At 40.5% G+C, this 18,253-nt stretch overlaps 1 protein-coding gene and 1 pseudogene across 1 annotated transcript; both read left to right on the top strand.

Annotated features, from left to right (window-relative positions):
- The window catches only part of LOC117190164, a 66,593-nt pseudogene that overhangs the window by 27,690 nt on the left and 20,650 nt on the right, over positions 1-18,253 (top strand).
- Positions 10,123-16,871, top strand: LOC117190165. The gene is made up of 2 exons (XM_033395228.1): positions 10,123-10,263; positions 14,252-16,871. Exon 2 carries the CDS (start codon positions 14,652-14,654, stop codon positions 16,374-16,376), a length of 1,725 nt encoding a protein of 574 aa, XP_033251119.1. The 5' UTR covers positions 10,123-10,263; positions 14,252-14,651; the 3' UTR covers positions 16,377-16,871.

Here is an 18,253-nt window from a genome sequence, read left to right as displayed (position 1 = left end):
TGTTAAGGCAATATAATATTGCTTACTTCCTTTCTTATATAACTTCACTGCAGTTTCTGCAGCTTCCCTCCATCCTACGTATTGGTTTAATCCACCATTGAAAATTGGTAGGGATTATATTACCTTTAATGTGGTGTCATCTTTTATTGTCTCGTCTATTGTTTCTGCCTGATAATCTGATACCTGATCGGATTTAGTTTCTATTTATTGTTTTAATTTTACAATTTGCTCCTGTACTTGTGAAATTTGAAGTGCTATCAATTGTTTGACCAGATCTGCAGTGAGATCGGTCCTTGTTTGTGAGTTAATCATTTTTAGTTTTTCAAAATCTAAAGTTAGTTGATCCACCTTAAATTTGTCTTATATGTTTGTTTTTATAATCTAATATAACCTAATTGAACTTATATATTTATTAATACAACTTTTGCTCACGAACTATCCGGTAGGGGTCGTCCTTCTTAGTTTGGCTGACAGATCTTCGAACGGGTCTTCCTTCTTGATTTGGCTGACAGGTCTTCGAACGGGTCTTCCTTCTTTGGTTTAGCTGATAGTTTCACTTTCTTTGTGTTTTGGTTTGGTTGGTTTTGTTTAAAAACTTTGGTTTTTTTGGTTTTTTTGTATTTTTGAATTGTCTTGATTAGCTTTTGTATTTATTTGTATTTTGTATTGTATTTGTATATGTATTTGTATTGTATATTGTATTTATTTTTGCACACCCTAAGCTCCGGTTTGTTTCCTTTTTATCTCACTTATTCTTATCTTATATCTCACAGTCACTCCGCGTTTTTATATCTGAAGGATTTATTCCATTAATTAATTGTCCTTCGGGTTTCGGCACGACGCAACACTTTTATTATTCGGTGCTTTTTATACAACGTCGCCCCACGTTGGGCGCCAATTAAATAACTGCGGTAGCGGATTGTGTTTTTAAAAAGTTTTTATTTTACTTCTAACTTCACTGATATAGATTTAAGTAGAGGGTCACAAAGGATTCCGGGCAAAGGGTTTGCGCGATCTTAATTTTTAGCTCGACTTTGCGGTGTCGCTTCTGGATCAAGACTGACTTGAACTTTCTGATCTTTGCATCGTTGATCCCTTTCGGGAATAGTTTTTCTATAAACATTTCAATTGATTTCGCCAAGCCGAGTATTGGATTTAGTCATCCAAAGAGAGAACTGTAAAATGCCTAAAGTGCAGGATCTGCAGAAAGCCGGGAGTGAGATTGTTTATGAGAAGCCGGGTGTGGGCAAACATTGGTTTTCCATTTAGGCGAGTGTCAAAGATTGGGATTGCGGCGGGAGCCCTTGCGATTGTACATCTTAGAAATCAATTAGGCGGAGGCCCAAGATTGAAATTGTTTTCGTTTTGGAAAGCCAAAGATTGTTTACAACTCGTATAAGAGCTCAATAGAATTGGGTACGTTAACTTCCATGCTTAGTGGAGAACGCAGTTTTGGGGATTGAGCTAGGTTCCATGGGTATTTGATGGAAACCTTTTGCTAAATCGATTGTCGTAAAATACTGACATTTACCTAGTTTGTCTAGGATTTCATCCATTCGTGGAGTTGGGAATTTGTCCTTAACTGTTATTTCATTTAGACTTCTATAGTCTACTACCATTCGATATTTTTGCTTTCCTGAAGCATCTATCTTCTTCGGAATCATAGATATGGGCGAGCAGTAAGGAGAATTCGACTTTCGAATTATTCCCTGCCTGATCATATCTTTGATTCGCTGGTTTACCTCCTGATCATGTATCTGGGCATATTTGTATGGTCGTCTGTAGACCGGGTCTTCAAGTTGAGTTTTGATCTCGTGCTTGATTGTACTTGTGAAAGTCAAATTGTCACCTTCTCTGTACTGCACATCCTTAAACTCATATAAAACCTTCTTTAACTCTTCCCTCTCTTCGTCGTTTAAGTGTTCCAATCTTAATTGATTACATTCCCTTCATTCACTGTCTAGAGCGGAAGCGAAGTATTGATCTCCCTCTGGAGATGGGTCAAGGCACTTAGGTGCGATCTTCTCTTCTTTTGTAGAGGGATCAGTGCACTTCTGTGCGGTCTTGCCGGCTTCAATATCTTCTCCACTCTGAATGATTGGGTACGACCTAGCTCCTAGTGTTACAGTGTCATTTCTGTAATCGATGACGGCTTTACTTGCCATCAAGTATTCTCTTCCTAATAAAATATCATAATTTTCGGAAAAGTTATGTATGTAGAACTTTTGTTCGGACGGACATGTTTTGTTCGCATTCCTCATTATACTCTTAGTTAAACGGACAGGTCCATTGATGGTATGGAACGTAAGGTTATCGTCTTTTATCTCGGAATCTGTATAATTTTCTTTCATGATGTTGATCGATGATCCCGAGTCAGCGATACACCTTAATATTCTTTTATTAATGGTAATGTTTATATAGGGTCCTCCTCGGTTTCTTCCGAGGCGGCTTGATGAAAATTTACGTCCATCTTCGTTTGGCCACTCTGGCTCTCCCTCCCTCTTTTAGTAGGTTGGTTGGGTCCACTCCCACTAGCTTGGTTTTGAGATATTTGCTGATTGAATGGATTCTGAGCCCTACCTTGATTCAAGGAATTTTTGAACTCATTGTATAATCCAGGATTTTGGGAATTTTGATTTTGATTTGTTCGATTAGTCTGACCTGTTCCAGATGAGCTCTGAGTTTGATTGTGATAGTTAGTAGTATTATAATTTGGATAATAGTTTCCAACATTCTTTCGATTTGATTGAGACGATTTCGATTGATCTTTATTTGTACCTGAATCTGTTGTACTAGCTTCGTACAATCCTTCTTCTTGTGCTGCCTTCTTAAGATTAGACAATGTGGTAATATCTTTTCTTGCTAAGGTCATGAACATTCTGTCAGGAAGTTTTCGAGTAATGACATCTTTAATTGTGTTGTTCAAAGCGTTTTTATAAATGACATTATTTTCTGGTATGTTTTCTAAGTTTAGCTTATTGTTTATTAATAATGCTTTTATCTCTAATTCTTCTATAAACTTACGAAGACTGCCGTTGAATCTGGTGGTGTATAGTTGTCGTAAGAGTTCTTCATATGGTGTGTGATTTTTGAACTCGTTGATCAGCGCCGTCTTCAGTTCGAGCCACGTGTTGGGTTGTATCATTTGCGATATGCGTTGTGCCTCTCCTGACAGTTGGATCTCGGTCGCTCCAAATAGGATCCTTTGTTGGCGAAGATCTTCAGTTGGATATAATCCGCATACATATTCGATTCGTTTGATAAATGAGCTTAGCTGTCCAGATGAACCGTCATAGGCAGGTATTTGTCTGATCGACAGCAGTGCCTGGTTCAAGTGGATTTCGCTCAATGATAGTGGTGGTAACGCCATGTTGTTGGTGTTGATTGGGTTTTGTTTTGTTTTCAGTAGTTTTTAACTTTATTTTGGTTCACTTGTAAGTTTTTTGATTTTGTATTTAGTGTTTCACTGTTCTTGGTGGATCACTATCTCCGCTTACTTCAGTTCACTTAATTTTAGTTTTGCAAATCGTATGTGCTCGTAACACAAAGGTTCTTTGGCGGATTTCACAATTTTATTAACGATTCCGGGATTACGTGATCACAGTAATTAGAAATTACACAAGCTGACCATTACCGAAATATAGGAGTTAATTTTAAACGAAATCCTACCGACTGCGCCAGTTAAATATCCGCAACTCGATTTTAAGTTTTTTAAAAAAGACTTTTATTTTACAACTTAAATATCTTTATGTAACAAGGTTTAAATGAATTCCCCGACTTGACTTTGGGTCTGCTTGTCTCAAACGGAACTGATCTCTCTGCTGCTGGCTAGTTTCCATGAGCCCTTCTCTTGGAACTCCCGACTCTGGCTTCGGGCGTTGCTTTCCTCGGCTGCATCTTCGTGTCGGTGGCGTACTTGCCTGGATCGATATTTGGGGATGCGTCGGCTTTGATGAAAGGCATCCACTGCTGGCGATCGGTGTTGCATTACATGACGGAGCTAGGAATGTGATACTCCTTGGTTTTATGTCTAGCTTTGATTGGTCCTCATGAGTGGCGTGATTCTAAAGAATCGATTTCTCGAGAGTGGCGTGATTCTAATGTTGATGAAACAATGTGGTCCATTGTTTATATTATGGGGGGCACTAGCTTGGAGTATGGGAAGAAACAGTTATTGATTCTTGAGTGGGGTCCTGTTACTTGTGTGGATGGGGTGTGTACGATTTCAACGAAAGTATAAAATTGTACGATTAGACCTAGACAAATAGCTAACCATAAATAGGTTAAGATTTCCCAGCCACCTAAAGAAATAAACGATAATATGCTCTAAATATAAATATGTGACATGCACTACTGACCTAAATAAATATACAACGGACAGCTGCATGCATTTGTGTACATACACTGTTAAGATATTTACGGCACTATCATAAAACACATTCTGGATGACCTGCATGTGGTCATATCACACACCATCTGCATGATAACCATTGTGACCTTCATAAATATGACCCTTGGAATATTCCACTGTTGGATTTGTAGTAATTGCTTAGTCCTAAATAGAGATAACACATTTCCCTAGCAATATGATACTCAGAGCTAATTAAACATACCTAAGATCCTAAGTAAACAATCATACTCATAGAAATTGTATATAAACCTTGCATTTTACCAAATAAAATCAGTACGAAAGAAAACTCTGACGTATTCACATCTCCGAAGCCCAATTTGTTCAAGTACCGATTGCGGCGACCATTTGTTACTGGTACATGAACCGGTAGCATACAAATTTACATTTTCAGCATACGATTGTCATATTGACAATCACACAAAATCAAGTGAATCTACATCAACAGATTCATTTGATTTGTTCATTTGGTGACCCCGACGTGATGAATTGACATTCACCACAAAATCAAGTGAATCTACATCAACAGATTCATTTGATTTACTCATTTGGTGACCCCGACGTGATGAATTGACATTCACCACAAAATCAAGTGAATCTACATCAACAGATTCATTTGATTTACTCATTTGGTGACCCCCGACTTTTTGGACACTTTACCGTTCATCTGGATTGTTGTTCCCGATTTGGAACTTGGATTTAGTTGGAAAATCCTACATAATTGGTCAACTTGGCGACCAATTTACATACATACAACAACACTCACATTTGTGATTTAAAACCTTCGGTGAAGGAAAACGTAATTGGAGTTATTTGGATCTAACTCAACCATCACAGTCAACTTGGCGACTAAGGTTGAATTGGAAATAAGAATTCCAGTGTCATAAATATTTATTGAGATACTTTGACCATCTTCGTGGTTGTGAGTAGAGGCACAACCAGTCATAGTGAAAAACAAATTACCTCCATCGGGTCAAAGTATTAAAATAAATAAAATAAAATGGCATCATCAAGCATTAATGTTATGCTAGACAGGCAGCTTGCCACAGGCGAAGAGATTCAGAGCCTGGTACGAAATTATAAAAAGGATTCTGTTGAAAGGAAGCAGAAACAAGAATATTTTAAGTCCCGCATTGAGAACCTATCAAAGCTCTGGGACGCATTTTCAAAGGAGGAATGTAACATCAAAAAAATAACTCAAAGCTCAAAAATTGAGCACAGTTATTTCTCTAACGAATATTTCAAACACACAAAAGAGTTGGTCGTCAGATATAAAGACGAATTTACAAAGCAGTTAGCTGCACTAGAAATGGATATAGATACAGGATCCATTACTCTCCATTATGGAGAGTGAGCCTGAAATAGAGCCCATGATCCGAGAACAAAAGGTGCTGCTTGAAAGTCTAGAGCGCATCATGAACAGAAAGGAGATGGACGCGCGAAAGGACTTCAAACCAATAATAATCAAATATTGGGATGAGATTAGAGCGATCCATATTCAAATTTATAAAAAATGCATTGATCCTGTGAAAATGGGATATAACATTAACAATTACATTGCAGCTGAAGATGCAGTATTAACAGTCCAAACAATGACTGAAGCAGACGCTGTTCAACAAATTATCGCTGCTCCACATATGCATAATACATTACCCCTGCCTAAGGTTGCTATCCCTAAATCTGATGGTGACTACTTAAAATGGCAACAATTTCATGACATTTTTAAGCAAATGATTCATGAAGCATCGGTACCCGTCATTCAGAAGATGTGGTATTTAAAAACCAATGTTACGGGAGAAGCGGAAAATTTAATACGCCATCTTTCGCTAACAGAAAATAATTACACAACGGCATGGAACATGCTTCAAGAGCGTTTCAGCAACAAAAGAGTGCTTAGTAACGCATTAATTCAAAAATTATTGGATCAACCAAGCACTTCCAATGATGCAAAGTCCATTAAGGCTTTGCACGATAATGTAAAGGAAACATTATCAGCACTCAATAACATAAATATAGATACAGCTGGATTGGATCCGATTCTTCTATGTATTTTGACAAAAAAGTTAGATCGTCAGACTCACACTTTGTATGAACAATCCATACAAAGTACAAAGAAATTACAGCCTTTGAGCGAATTAATGAAATTTCTCGAACAAAGGTTCCTTACCTTGGAAGCCATTGGATGGGAAAAAACAAAGAAACCCATCACATGTGCCTCAGCAGGAACTGAAAGTCAGTATGTCTGCTATTTTTGTGAAAAGCCAAATCACGCTATTTACAAATGCACGCAGTTTTTAAAAAAAACTGTCGAAGAGAGGTTAAATTGGGTTCAAAAGAACCAACTTTGCGTCAAATGTTTCAAGCGCGATCACACTGCAAAGAATTGCCAAAGAAGAGATTGTGTTAAGTGCAATAAAGGACACAACACTCTACTACATTTGGAAATCAAGTCTGAAGCCAAAACTGCAGCATCAGCAAATAGTAGTCAAAACACTTATGTATTACTAGCTACTGCTCTTGTTACAATAAAAGGCAACAATGGACAAATGGGTGAATTTAGAGCCCTACTTGATTCAGGCTCTCAAGTCAATGTGATTTCTGAAAGAGCATTGAAAATATTAGATCTGAAAGTCACAAAATCAGAACTACAAATAAATGGAATTGGCGGACGAACACAAACGTCAAAAGCAAGAGTCAATGTTATGCTTACTTCACAAGATAACAAGTTTAATACAAGACTAGAAGCAATAGTATTGACACACATAGTGGCAGATCAACCAGCACAGTCAATTGATACGTCTCGTTGGAAGCTTCCGAAAAATATCACTTTGGCGGATCCCAACTTTGACAAGACTGGAAGAATAGACATACTATTGGGAGCAGAACATTACTTCGAAATCATGCAAGACAAGCATGTATCAATTGGAAAAGGATTGCCCAGGCTACAGGAAACGAAACTAGGCTGGATAGTGGCTGGCAAGCTAAGACAGGAGTCAAAGAGCCAAAGCACGTGTGCAGTTTTGACTGAGGAGGACAAGGTGGATCAGCAAATCTCCAAGTTTTGGGAATTGGATTCATTCCCGAGCAACACACCATGCTTATCCCCTCTAGAGAAGCGATGTGAGCAATATTTTTCTCAAAATATTCAAATGGCATGTGACAAGAAATTCATTGTCAGACTTCCATTTTTGGAAGATGCTTCTTCCCTAGGGGAGAGCCGTGATTTGGCTACACGTCGACTTTTTTGCCTGGAAAAACGACTGTCACGAGATCCGGAAACCAAGGCAAGCTATGTGCAATTCATGAAAGAATATGAGGCACTTGGGCATATGAAGGAAATGCACACTAAGGAAATAGCACGACCACGTTATTTTATTCCACATCACTGTGTGATGAAACCTGACAGCTCTACAACAAAATTGAGAGTTGTCTTTGATGCTTCTGCTGTTACGTCGTCCGGCAAATCACTCAACGATTTGATGCATAAAGGTCCGACTGTGCAAAGTTCGATATTTTCAATATTGCTTCGATTCCGGATGCACAAATATGTATTTACGGCAGACATCGAAAAAATGTATCGTCAGATCTGGGTCAATCCTGAGGACCAGTACTATCAAACAATTGTATGGCGAAATGATCCATCAGAAGATCTGAGATATTACAGACTCAAAACTGTAACATACGGAACTAAGGCAGCTCCATATTTAGCCACAAAATGCCTACAATATCTTGCTCAAAAGGGCAAGAGAGAATACCCGGCTGGAGCTGATGCACTAGAAAAGGATTTCTATGTGGATGATTGCTTAACAGGAGCAGATTCCATACCAGAGGCCCTCCAGAAACAGAAGGAACTTAACCAACTCCTACAAAATTCTGGATTTAAGCTGAGAAAATGGTGCACAAACAACGTGCACATACTACAGAACATTCCGAAGGAAGACATGATTCCAAATGTACAACTGGAGGATACCACTTATGAAGACTGCAGCGTGAAGACCCTGGGAATAACGTGGATGCCTAAATCCGACCATTTCTGTGGAAAAACGGAGATTGCCACTAAGGAAACAATATCCAGAAGAGATGTCGTATCCGAAATTTTTAGGTTCTTCGATCCGCTTGGATTGTTTTCACCTGTTGTGATGAAAGCAAAAATCTTTATGCAGCATCTCACAAAGGAAGGTTTTGACTACAAAGAAGCGCTTCCAGTTCATCTCCAGGAGGAATGGAAAAGGTACAGGGAGGAGTTAAAATTATTAAACTCCATACAAGTACCACGTCATATATTCCAAGGACAAATTCCGATATCATCAGAGATACATACCTTTGTTGACGCATCGGAGAAAGCATTTGGAGCTGCAGTATATATCCGAGCAATACATAAGGATAAGCGGGCAACGATTCAATTGCTATGTGCCAAATCACATTTAGCGCCCATCAATGCATTAACATTACCCCGTTTGGAACTAAAAGCGGCGGTGTTAGGTGCTCAATTGACAGCAAAAGTAAAGGAAGAGTTATCAATGGAAGATGCATCAACCTTCTTTTGGTCTGACTCAAGGATCGTATTATCATGGATTAACTGCTCGTCATCCATCCGAGACAAATTCGTAGCTACAAGAATAGCTACGATTCAAGAATTGACGATACAAAGACAGTGGAGGCATGTCTCATCCGAAAATAATGCAGCAGATGTACTCTCCAGAGGAATGACGGCGACGAAGTTCATAAAACATAGCATGTGGTTTTATGGACCACTATTTTTACACGGCCCAACATCTACATGGCCACCACCAGGAGTTGATCAGTGCAAATCCCCAAAAGATTGGTCAGTCATCAATTATGACTATCACTCAGGAGGATGACCTAATCTACAAAATAAAGCACAACAACTCATACAACAAGCTATTGAGAATAGTAGCTTACATGATGCGTTTTCGAGGAAAGAAAACGCACACAAGCAAGACTGGCCAAGCCAATGAGATGAAAGAAGCTCAGAAAATTGTCATTCGTTACATACAACAGAATGACTTCAAAGAATAAGGAAACACAAAAGGGAAGTTCGATTAACTCTCTAACACCATTCATGGATAAGGAGGGAATCTTACGAGTAGGTGGTCGACTGGAAGCGGCAAACATTTCATTTGACGCCAAACACCCAATGCTCCTGCCCTACAACGATCCAATTGTGAAGTTGATCCTTGGTAAGATACACAAGGAAAACATGCATTGCGGCCCCCAGGCATTGCTGACAGCATCACGACAACAGTACTGGATACTCAAAGGAAAAAACATGGCCAGAGGTATTGTGCAGAACTGCGTGAAATGCACTAGAGCCAAGCCTAAGCTACTAGAACAAATCATGGGAAATCTGCCACCACCACCACAGAAGCATTTTTAGCGGCACTTCGGCGGTTCATCTCTCGTCGAGGAAAATGTCAAGTGCTCCATTGCGACAATGCTACGAATTTCGTAGGAGCCAGGAACAAACTTCAAGAATTAGAAGAAGCCATATTCTCGGAAAAGGCAAAAGAACATATTGTACAAGAGTGCAACAACAAAGGGGTACAGTTTAAATTTATACCTCCTCGCGCACCACACTTCGGCGGCTTATGGGAAGCTGCAGTAAAATCTGCCAAACATCTCCTCTTAAAAAATGTGACGACGGCAAATCTAACTTATGAGGAGTTAGAAACGGTTATAGTCGAAATAGAGGCCATACTAACCTCTCGACCATTAACACCGATATCTGACAACCCAAACGACGTAACAGCACTAACGCCAGGGCATTTCCTGATAGGAGAGCCGTTAACCGCACAAGCTGACAGTGAGCCATCCCAGCAGCCAAAGACGCTAGGGTCTGTGGCTGTGGGGATGGCTCACTGTCAGCTTGTGCGGTTAACGGCTCTCCTATCAGGAAATGCCCTGGCGTTAGTGCTGTTACGTGTGGTCTGTGCCAAAAAAAGCTGTAAGAAGCAGATCACCCACGATCAGCCGAATGTCCCCTGCTGGCTCTGCGACAGCGTAGTGCACGCAAAATGCGCTGGATTTTCTGGCCTCGTGAGTGATGCTATAGCCAAACGTAATGGCTTGCATTACAGTTGCGAGGCATGCCGTGCGGTGGAGAAAGACATGGTGGCTTTCATGAGGCAGACGCGGAGTGGCTTTAAGGAGCTGACCGTTGGTTTTAAAAACCAATACGATCGGCTCCTAGCCATGGAGGCTCAGTTTAGCGGTTTAAAACTGCTGAATGAGTCTCCGAGGCGCAAAAAGGTCACTCCGCGGGATCTGCAATTGCCAACCGTCACTCAGCCGTGCGCCGCCGAAAAACTGACTCCGACCACTCCAAGTGTGCAGCAGTTGATCTCGTTTGCCACTCCAAGGGCAACGACAGCTGCTGGCGACGCAGATTCGGTAGCCGAATTCATCGCCTCGGAGAATGTGCAGCCAAGTACGTCTGCAGCGTCCGTGTCCGTGGTGTCCGCAAGGTCGCTAGTTGTCCCGTCTATACCGATCCCACCAGTAAATAGACGTTCCGGACCTCCGGATATTGCCACCACAGGTACTAGGCCTGTGGTGACTAAACCACTGGTGGGAGTCCCACCAAAACGACAAGTTTTTGTTTCACGGCTGGCCCCTGACCTCACATCTAATGATGTAATTGCTTTTATTCAAAGCAAAATAAAAGCCGTGGGTTTAAAGGTGGAGAAATTTAACTTCTCTTATGCCAGGGAGATAGCCTCGTTTAAGATAAGCATCTCCCCAACTCAATTTGACACCATTTGCCCCGCCAAATTTTGGCCGGAGCATTTGGTGGTGAAGGAGTTTAAGGCTAAGAAGAAGAATAGGCCCCCCATATCCCTTCCAAACCTTTCCAGTGTGCCACCCTCAACCTCAACCTCAACTTCCTCTTCCTCAACTTCCCGTCTTGCTTCCACCTTTCCAAAAAACTAACTTCTCTTTTAGTAACCTATCAGAATGTAAGAGGCTTGCGTAGTAAGCTCAGCATTCTTTTCCGGGATAGTGTTGCATTTGCTTCCCACGTTATTGTGTTTACTGAAACCTGGTTAAAGCCGGACATTCTTAGTTCCGAGGTTTTGGCAGGTCGGTACACAACTTTTAGAAAGGACCGTTCGTCTCGACGGGCAGGGGGGTTATAATTGCAGTGGACTCTTACTTCACGTCGGAACACTTCACAGTCCAAGTTCAACAGGAACTGGAATTCCTGTGTGTAAAACTGATTCTTCCCGCTTTCGCTATATTCATTACTTGCTCGTATATCCCACCTTCTTCGGATATTTCAATTTATGAGCAGCACTTGTCCGCTTTAACCGCTGTTTCTTCCTCGCTATCTGATAAAGATCGTATGATAGTTCTTGGTGACTTCAACTTGCCAGGAACTGTTTGGTCTTCGGTAAACGAGTCTAGTATCCTAGTGCCCATGTCACGACATGACTTTGTTGACGGCTTGCTTGACCTATCCCTGTCTCAAGTCAACCATGTGAATAATTCCTTGGGTCGATTGCTTGATCTGTGCTTTGTATCGGATCCGACCATAGTGTTGTTAACCCGAGCCCTTCCGCTCACTATACCTGAAGACGCCTACCACCCTACTTTCGAGGTGTCGCTAGATATAGGGCCAACTGTATTGGATCGGTCGAGTAGGCTGCCCGAACGTGTCCGCTGCTTTCGTAAAGCCGAGTTTGCGAAGCTTAATAACCTCATTAGGGATTTTGATTGGTCCGCTTTGTACTTGTGCACTGATATCATAAAAGGCACAAACATTTTTTACAATGCTCTTGGCACATTTTTCGATTCTTGTGTCCCGCTTTCTTGTCCGACTAGATCTGGAAAACCCCCTTGGTTTACCAAAGAGTTATCCAGTCTAAAAAACTTAAAATCAAGACTTTATAAAAAATTTCAAGAAGTGGGTTCTCCTACTTCTCACTCTCGCTATGTATTAGCTCGGTCAAACTTTTCAGTTCTTAATGCTCAATGCTATAAGAACTACCTATCTCGATGCAGGATACGTTTTTCTCAGGACCCTAAACAGTTTTACAGCTTCGTAAACAGTAAGCGTAGAACGTCCGCACACCCATCCTCGCTATCATTTTGTAATACGTCGGCGCCGAGGCTCTGTGTGGACCTTTGCTTAAACTATTCACCCTATCCATTGATTCTTCTTGCTTCCCCCCGATCTGGAAGGAATCGTTTATAATTCCTCTCCATAAAAAAGGTAGCAAGTCTGATGCAAAAAATTATAGAGGTATAGCAAAGTTATCCGCTATTCCTAAAATGTTTGAGAGGGTTTTAACTCCGCACTTGCAACATCTCTGCAAGTCACTTATATCTCCAACTCAGCATGGATTTATAAGGCGGCGATCAACCACCACGAACTTGTTAGAGTTTACCTCTTTCATTATTAAAGGCTTTCAAGGTAACTTACAGACGGATGTTATTTACACCGACTTTAGTAAAGCATTCGACTCTGTAAACCATTCCCTTTTAGCGCATAAACTTGACCTTTTAGGGTTTCCGCCCAACCTCCTGAGATGGATTTCTAGCTATCTTTGTTCTAGGTCTCAAAGAGTCCTCTTCAAAAACTCCCTCTCTTTCCCAGTAAAGGTTTCTTCGGGAGTACCACAAGGCAGCCATCTAGGCCCCTTACTCTTCACACTCTTTATTAATGACTTACCTTCAGTATTAACATACTCTCGAGTACTTATGTATGCGGATGATGTTAAACTCTGTGTCCAGTACAAGGACATTTCATTTCATTCTCGCTTGCAATCCGATCTCAATAACTTTCAGTCATGGTGTTGTGCAAACTTGTTACACCTTAATGCCTCGAAATGCAAAGTTATGACATTTCATCGTTCTAGCCCTTTGTTGGCTCCTTACACCCTATTTGGTGGTTCTCTTGAGAGAATTACCCTGGTGGATGATCTGGTTAAAGTTTAAAGTTAAAGTTTTCCGAACACATTTCTACCATGGTAAATAAGGCCATGAGCGTGCTTGGGTTTATAAAGAGGTGGTCAAAGGAATTTGACGACCCCTATATAACAAAGACTCTCTATACCTCGCTTGTTCGTCCGATCTTAGAATACGGCTCCTGTGTATGGTGCCCTCAGTACAAAGTACACCAGGACCGTATAGAATCAGTACAGAAAAACTTTTTACTCTTTGCTCTGCGGGGCCTTAACTGGGATGCGGGTGTAAGACTCCCATCTTACTCTAGTAGACTACTATTAGTAAACCTCCCATCCTTAGTTAACCGTAGAAAAATGCTTGGTGTGATATTTATGCACAACTTGATCATGGTGACATAGACATCCCTGATCTGTTGAGCCGCATAAACTTCACGATTCCTATTAGACTGACTAGAAATTTTATACCGTTGTTCCTTCCACTTTGTAGATCGAATTATTCCTTGCATGAACCGTTTAGGGTCTTATGCTCGGATTATAATTCCCTCTACCATATTATATCCACCACTAATTCTCTTCCTCTTATTAAATTATTAATCCTTACACACCTTTCTATTAATTAGTAACTGTAGTGGTATTTGTACTTTGATTGCATGCTTAGTTTCTTAGTAAGTTTAGTACTAATTTTCCTCGAATGTTAGTCTAATAGCTATCTTTCTTGCATGTTCGCGTTTGGTTCGGCTACGCGCCGCGCGTCATGCGGCAGCGCCCCTCGGTCGGTTGGGCGGGAGGAGGGCTGCGTTTTGCCTGGGATCCGCGCGTAACAGCCTTCTGCTGGTGTCACACGGGCCACTTGACGGTGCAGTAACTGCATCGCCTCTTGAAAGATGCAGTCATTGCATGTCAACGTCCACACATGAAATCGATGGCAAGCAGTGTCAAAGTTGAAGCACTCATTCTGGACACAATGGTCCAATGAATATCTTCAGCAGTTGCAACAGCGTCAAAAGTGGAGGAAGTCTTCGGCTAACATTAAGGAAGGAACATTAGTAATACTAAAGGAAGACAATACACCAGTATTACAATGGCCACTAGGAAGAATCATTCGATTGTTTCATGGCAAGGACAATTTTGTACGAGTGGTGGAAGTAAAAACGGCAAAGGGGATTTTCAAACGAGAGATCCAACATGTAGCTCCACTATTCAACGAAGAGGAACCCACACATAAACATCCGATAGATGATCCATCAGAAAACGAAGAATCATCCGAGGACAGACAGCCTAGGAAAAGGACACAGCCGAATAAATTGTCGTTAACCATGACAATGTTTGTAATGTTGTTGCTGGTACCGTTAGCGATGGCACAGTCAATCAACATAACCCAGTTTGGATCAAAACCGGGTATATACTTTGAAAGAGTAGGAACCAGCCAACTTGCGACAACTGATTGGACCATCATTGTTTATTACAATTTAAAGCCCTATTGGAAAGACATGAACACATTCACCATGGGGACTACAAAAATTGGACATCTATGCACACAACTTCAACTAGTAGACGCATGCACCAGTATGTATCAGCACTTCAAACATATAGAAGAGGACCTGCAAGCTGAAAATACACTAATAGCAAGAACACGGAGGCAAAGGGCACCGCTGGACATCATTGGAAACATCGCAAGCAGTCTATTTGGCGTATTAGATTCAACATATGCCCGAGAAATGTCGGAAACTATAGCAAAGGTTAAGGATAACGAAGATCACCTATTAACCTTGCTTAAAAATCAAACATCATTGATTGACTCTACAATCAATGTGATAAAACGGGATGAAATCTCAAATTCCAAACGATTAAGTCGAATTGAGGATTTCATCACCGAGTCAAAGGGAAGGGCTGATCATTTTAGCGCCTTTCAATGGTACACTACGTTGTCTACTCAGTTGACTCTATTATCTGCAAATCTTCAACGAATGCAAGCAGAGATCATCAATGTCTTGACAGATATCCGACACAATACAATTAGCCCTATGCTAATATCCCCCCGACAACTTAAGGAACAACTGGAGCAGATACGGGATCATTTAAGGCCAGGACAAGCACTTCCAGTAACTCCCGACAATATGCTCATGGTGTACCAGATGATGAAAGCAGAAGGCACTATAATAGAGGATCATGCAATTATCAAGGTTACATTTCCATTAGTCTCAGTAAACGAACTGGAAATATACAAATTGACAGCGATTCCGGTGCCAAATAAAAATGGGATAAGCATGTTTGAAATAAAAACACCATATATGGTAATCAATAGCCACCGAGACGAATTCGTTGAACTATCAGAGACTGAATTCAAAAACTGTCATCAAAGAGCAAACAATGACTTTGTTTGCTATAATAAACAAACAATGTTCTCAGCCGAAACAAGTTGTGAATTACAAATGTTTCACAACAAAACGGACTCATCATGTCACCTAGTCAACACAAAAAAATCATTTTTATGGTTGAGCATGCATAAAAGAAATCGATGGATTTTTGCAACAAAGTCATCATTAAAGCTATCAGCGGTATGTGCAGATGGCATTTCGGATATTAAGCTTCAACACTCAGGAATATTGATCGCCGAACCTGGATGCATCATTCGGAATTCGCTAATGACTGTCACAAGTCAGAGCACATTGGAAACTACTCTGCAGTTATCATACGCTCGGTTTGGAGATAGTGATCTCAACGAAACATCAACTGAACGTTCTACAAAGAAGGTTTCAAGGAACAATGAAAAACTGAACTACGAGGAGCTGTATCAAATGGAAACGAATCTGCTACCACCTAAAAGTTTCAAGTTACCCCACAATCTTGAAACCATTGATCATCATCATATTGCCATCTACATTGCACTGCTCTTCATCATGATCATTGTAATGATTCATCTGGTTAAAAGGTGGTACACAACAAGACTCCCTTCTCAGCAGAGACATACACTTAGCTCATCAGCTAGTGAAGAAAACGCACCAAGGCATCCGTTCACAATCAATATTGATAATGGTTGAGCATACTATGTTCAACGGCCGGGAGGATGTACGATTTCAACGAAAGTACAAAATTGTACGATTAGACCTAGACAAATAGCTAACCATAAATAGGTTAAGATTTCCCAGCCACCTAAAGAAATAAACGATAATATGCTCTAAATATAAATATGTGACATGCACTACTGACCTAAATAAATATACAACGGACAGCTGCATGCATTTGTGTACATACACTGTTTAGATATTTACGGCACTATCATAAAACACATTCTGGATGACCTGCATGTGGTCAAATCACACACCATCTGCATGATAACCATTGTGACCGTCATAAATATGACCCTTGGAATATTCCACTGTTGGATTTGTAGTAATTGCTTAGTCCTAAATAGAGATAACACATTTCCCTAGCAATATGATACTCAGAGCTAATTAAACATACCTAAGATCCTAAGTAAACAATCATACTCATAGAAATTGTATATAAACCTTGCATTTTACCAAATAAAATCAGTACGAAAGAAAACTCTGACGTATTCACATCTCCGAAGCCCAATTTGTTCAAGTACCGATTGCGGCGACCATTTGTTACTGGTACATGAACCGGTAGCATACAAATTTACATTTTCAGCATACGATTGTCATATTGACAATCACACAAAATCAAATGAATCTACATCAACAGATTCATTTGATTTGTTCATTTGGTGACCCCGACGTGATGAATTGACATTCACCACAAAATCAAGTGAATCTACATCAACAGATTCATTTGATTTACTCAGGGTGGATGAATTGTACATAAACATAATGTGTATGGGATGTGGGGAATTATGGATATGTCACTATATATTTATATATATATTTATTTATTCCCGAGTAAACACGTCCGTTTTAATCAATCAATTCTCAGTCAATAACTCCAGCCCAACTTCTGCAAGTTCAGCTAAGCGGTACCGAACCAAAAGCTCGAAGATCGGATGATATTTGGAAACTTTAACTGCATAATCGGATGATCTTAGGAACTTTAACTGCATAATCGGATGATCTTTCGCCCAATTGAGCGAAATTTTGGTCAAGCTTTTAATCTATGCTCTCCCTACGCTACGCTACTCTCTTGGGTCAAGGTAAACGTGACGTCTTTCGCTTAAATGCGTGCGCTGCGCGCCGACTCTCTTTAGAAAGCTTTTCGGAAAGCTTGCAGCTTACGATCCACTTTCGGAGTTACTATGTATCTGCACTTTTAAGCATTACCAAAAGAAAACTGTGCTTATCCGTTATGTTCCATACTCTTTCCCTAAATTCGGCCCCTACAACACAGTTGAAGACGTAATTGTTCTTACAATGAGACTTAAACTGAAGAAGGCCATTTACTAAGGTTTAAGCTGAATATCTTTTAAGTGATAGACTCCTAAGTTTTTCTTATCTTCGCTAGCTAATTGGTAATACATTGTCCCCACTCGGCGAATAACCTTGGCTGATATAAACACAGGCGCCAGTTTAGCGCTGAACTTTTTTAAAGCGTTGCTCTGACAAAAATTCCGGGCATACACGACGTCTCCAACTTTAAGTTGACGGACCCGGCTACGTAAGTTGTATGTCCTCGCATTCTGCTCGTGTGATTCAGCTACCTTTTGCTGAGCGGCTTGTCGACATACTTGTACTACATCTGGATATTCGACTCTGGTGTCATCCGATAGGAGATTTAGTCGTCTGAGTAGTTCATAATCCTTTCCGTTAAGAATCATATTCTGCCCAAATGCAAGAAAATACGGCGAATACCCTGTGCTTCTATGGATATTGGCTCGTAACGCGGCACTAATTTCAGGTAACTTGTTGTCCCAATTAGTATGATCTTTGCCGACGTACGCTCTTATAGCCGCTAACACGGATCG

This window comes from Drosophila miranda (assembly GCF_003369915.1).
Source record: "Drosophila miranda strain MSH22 chromosome Y unlocalized genomic scaffold, D.miranda_PacBio2.1 Contig_Y1_pilon, whole genome shotgun sequence".
In the NCBI taxonomy this organism is placed as follows: domain Eukaryota; kingdom Metazoa; phylum Arthropoda; class Insecta; order Diptera; family Drosophilidae; genus Drosophila; species Drosophila miranda.
Note: the sequence above shows the minus strand (reverse complement) of the source record. Positions and strands in the feature narration are given on the sequence as shown.

Coding starts and splice junctions, on each gene's coding strand:
- LOC117190165 (XM_033395228.1), top strand. CDS start 14,652: ATGACAATGTTTGTAATGTTGTTGCTGGTACCGTTAGCGATGGCACAG.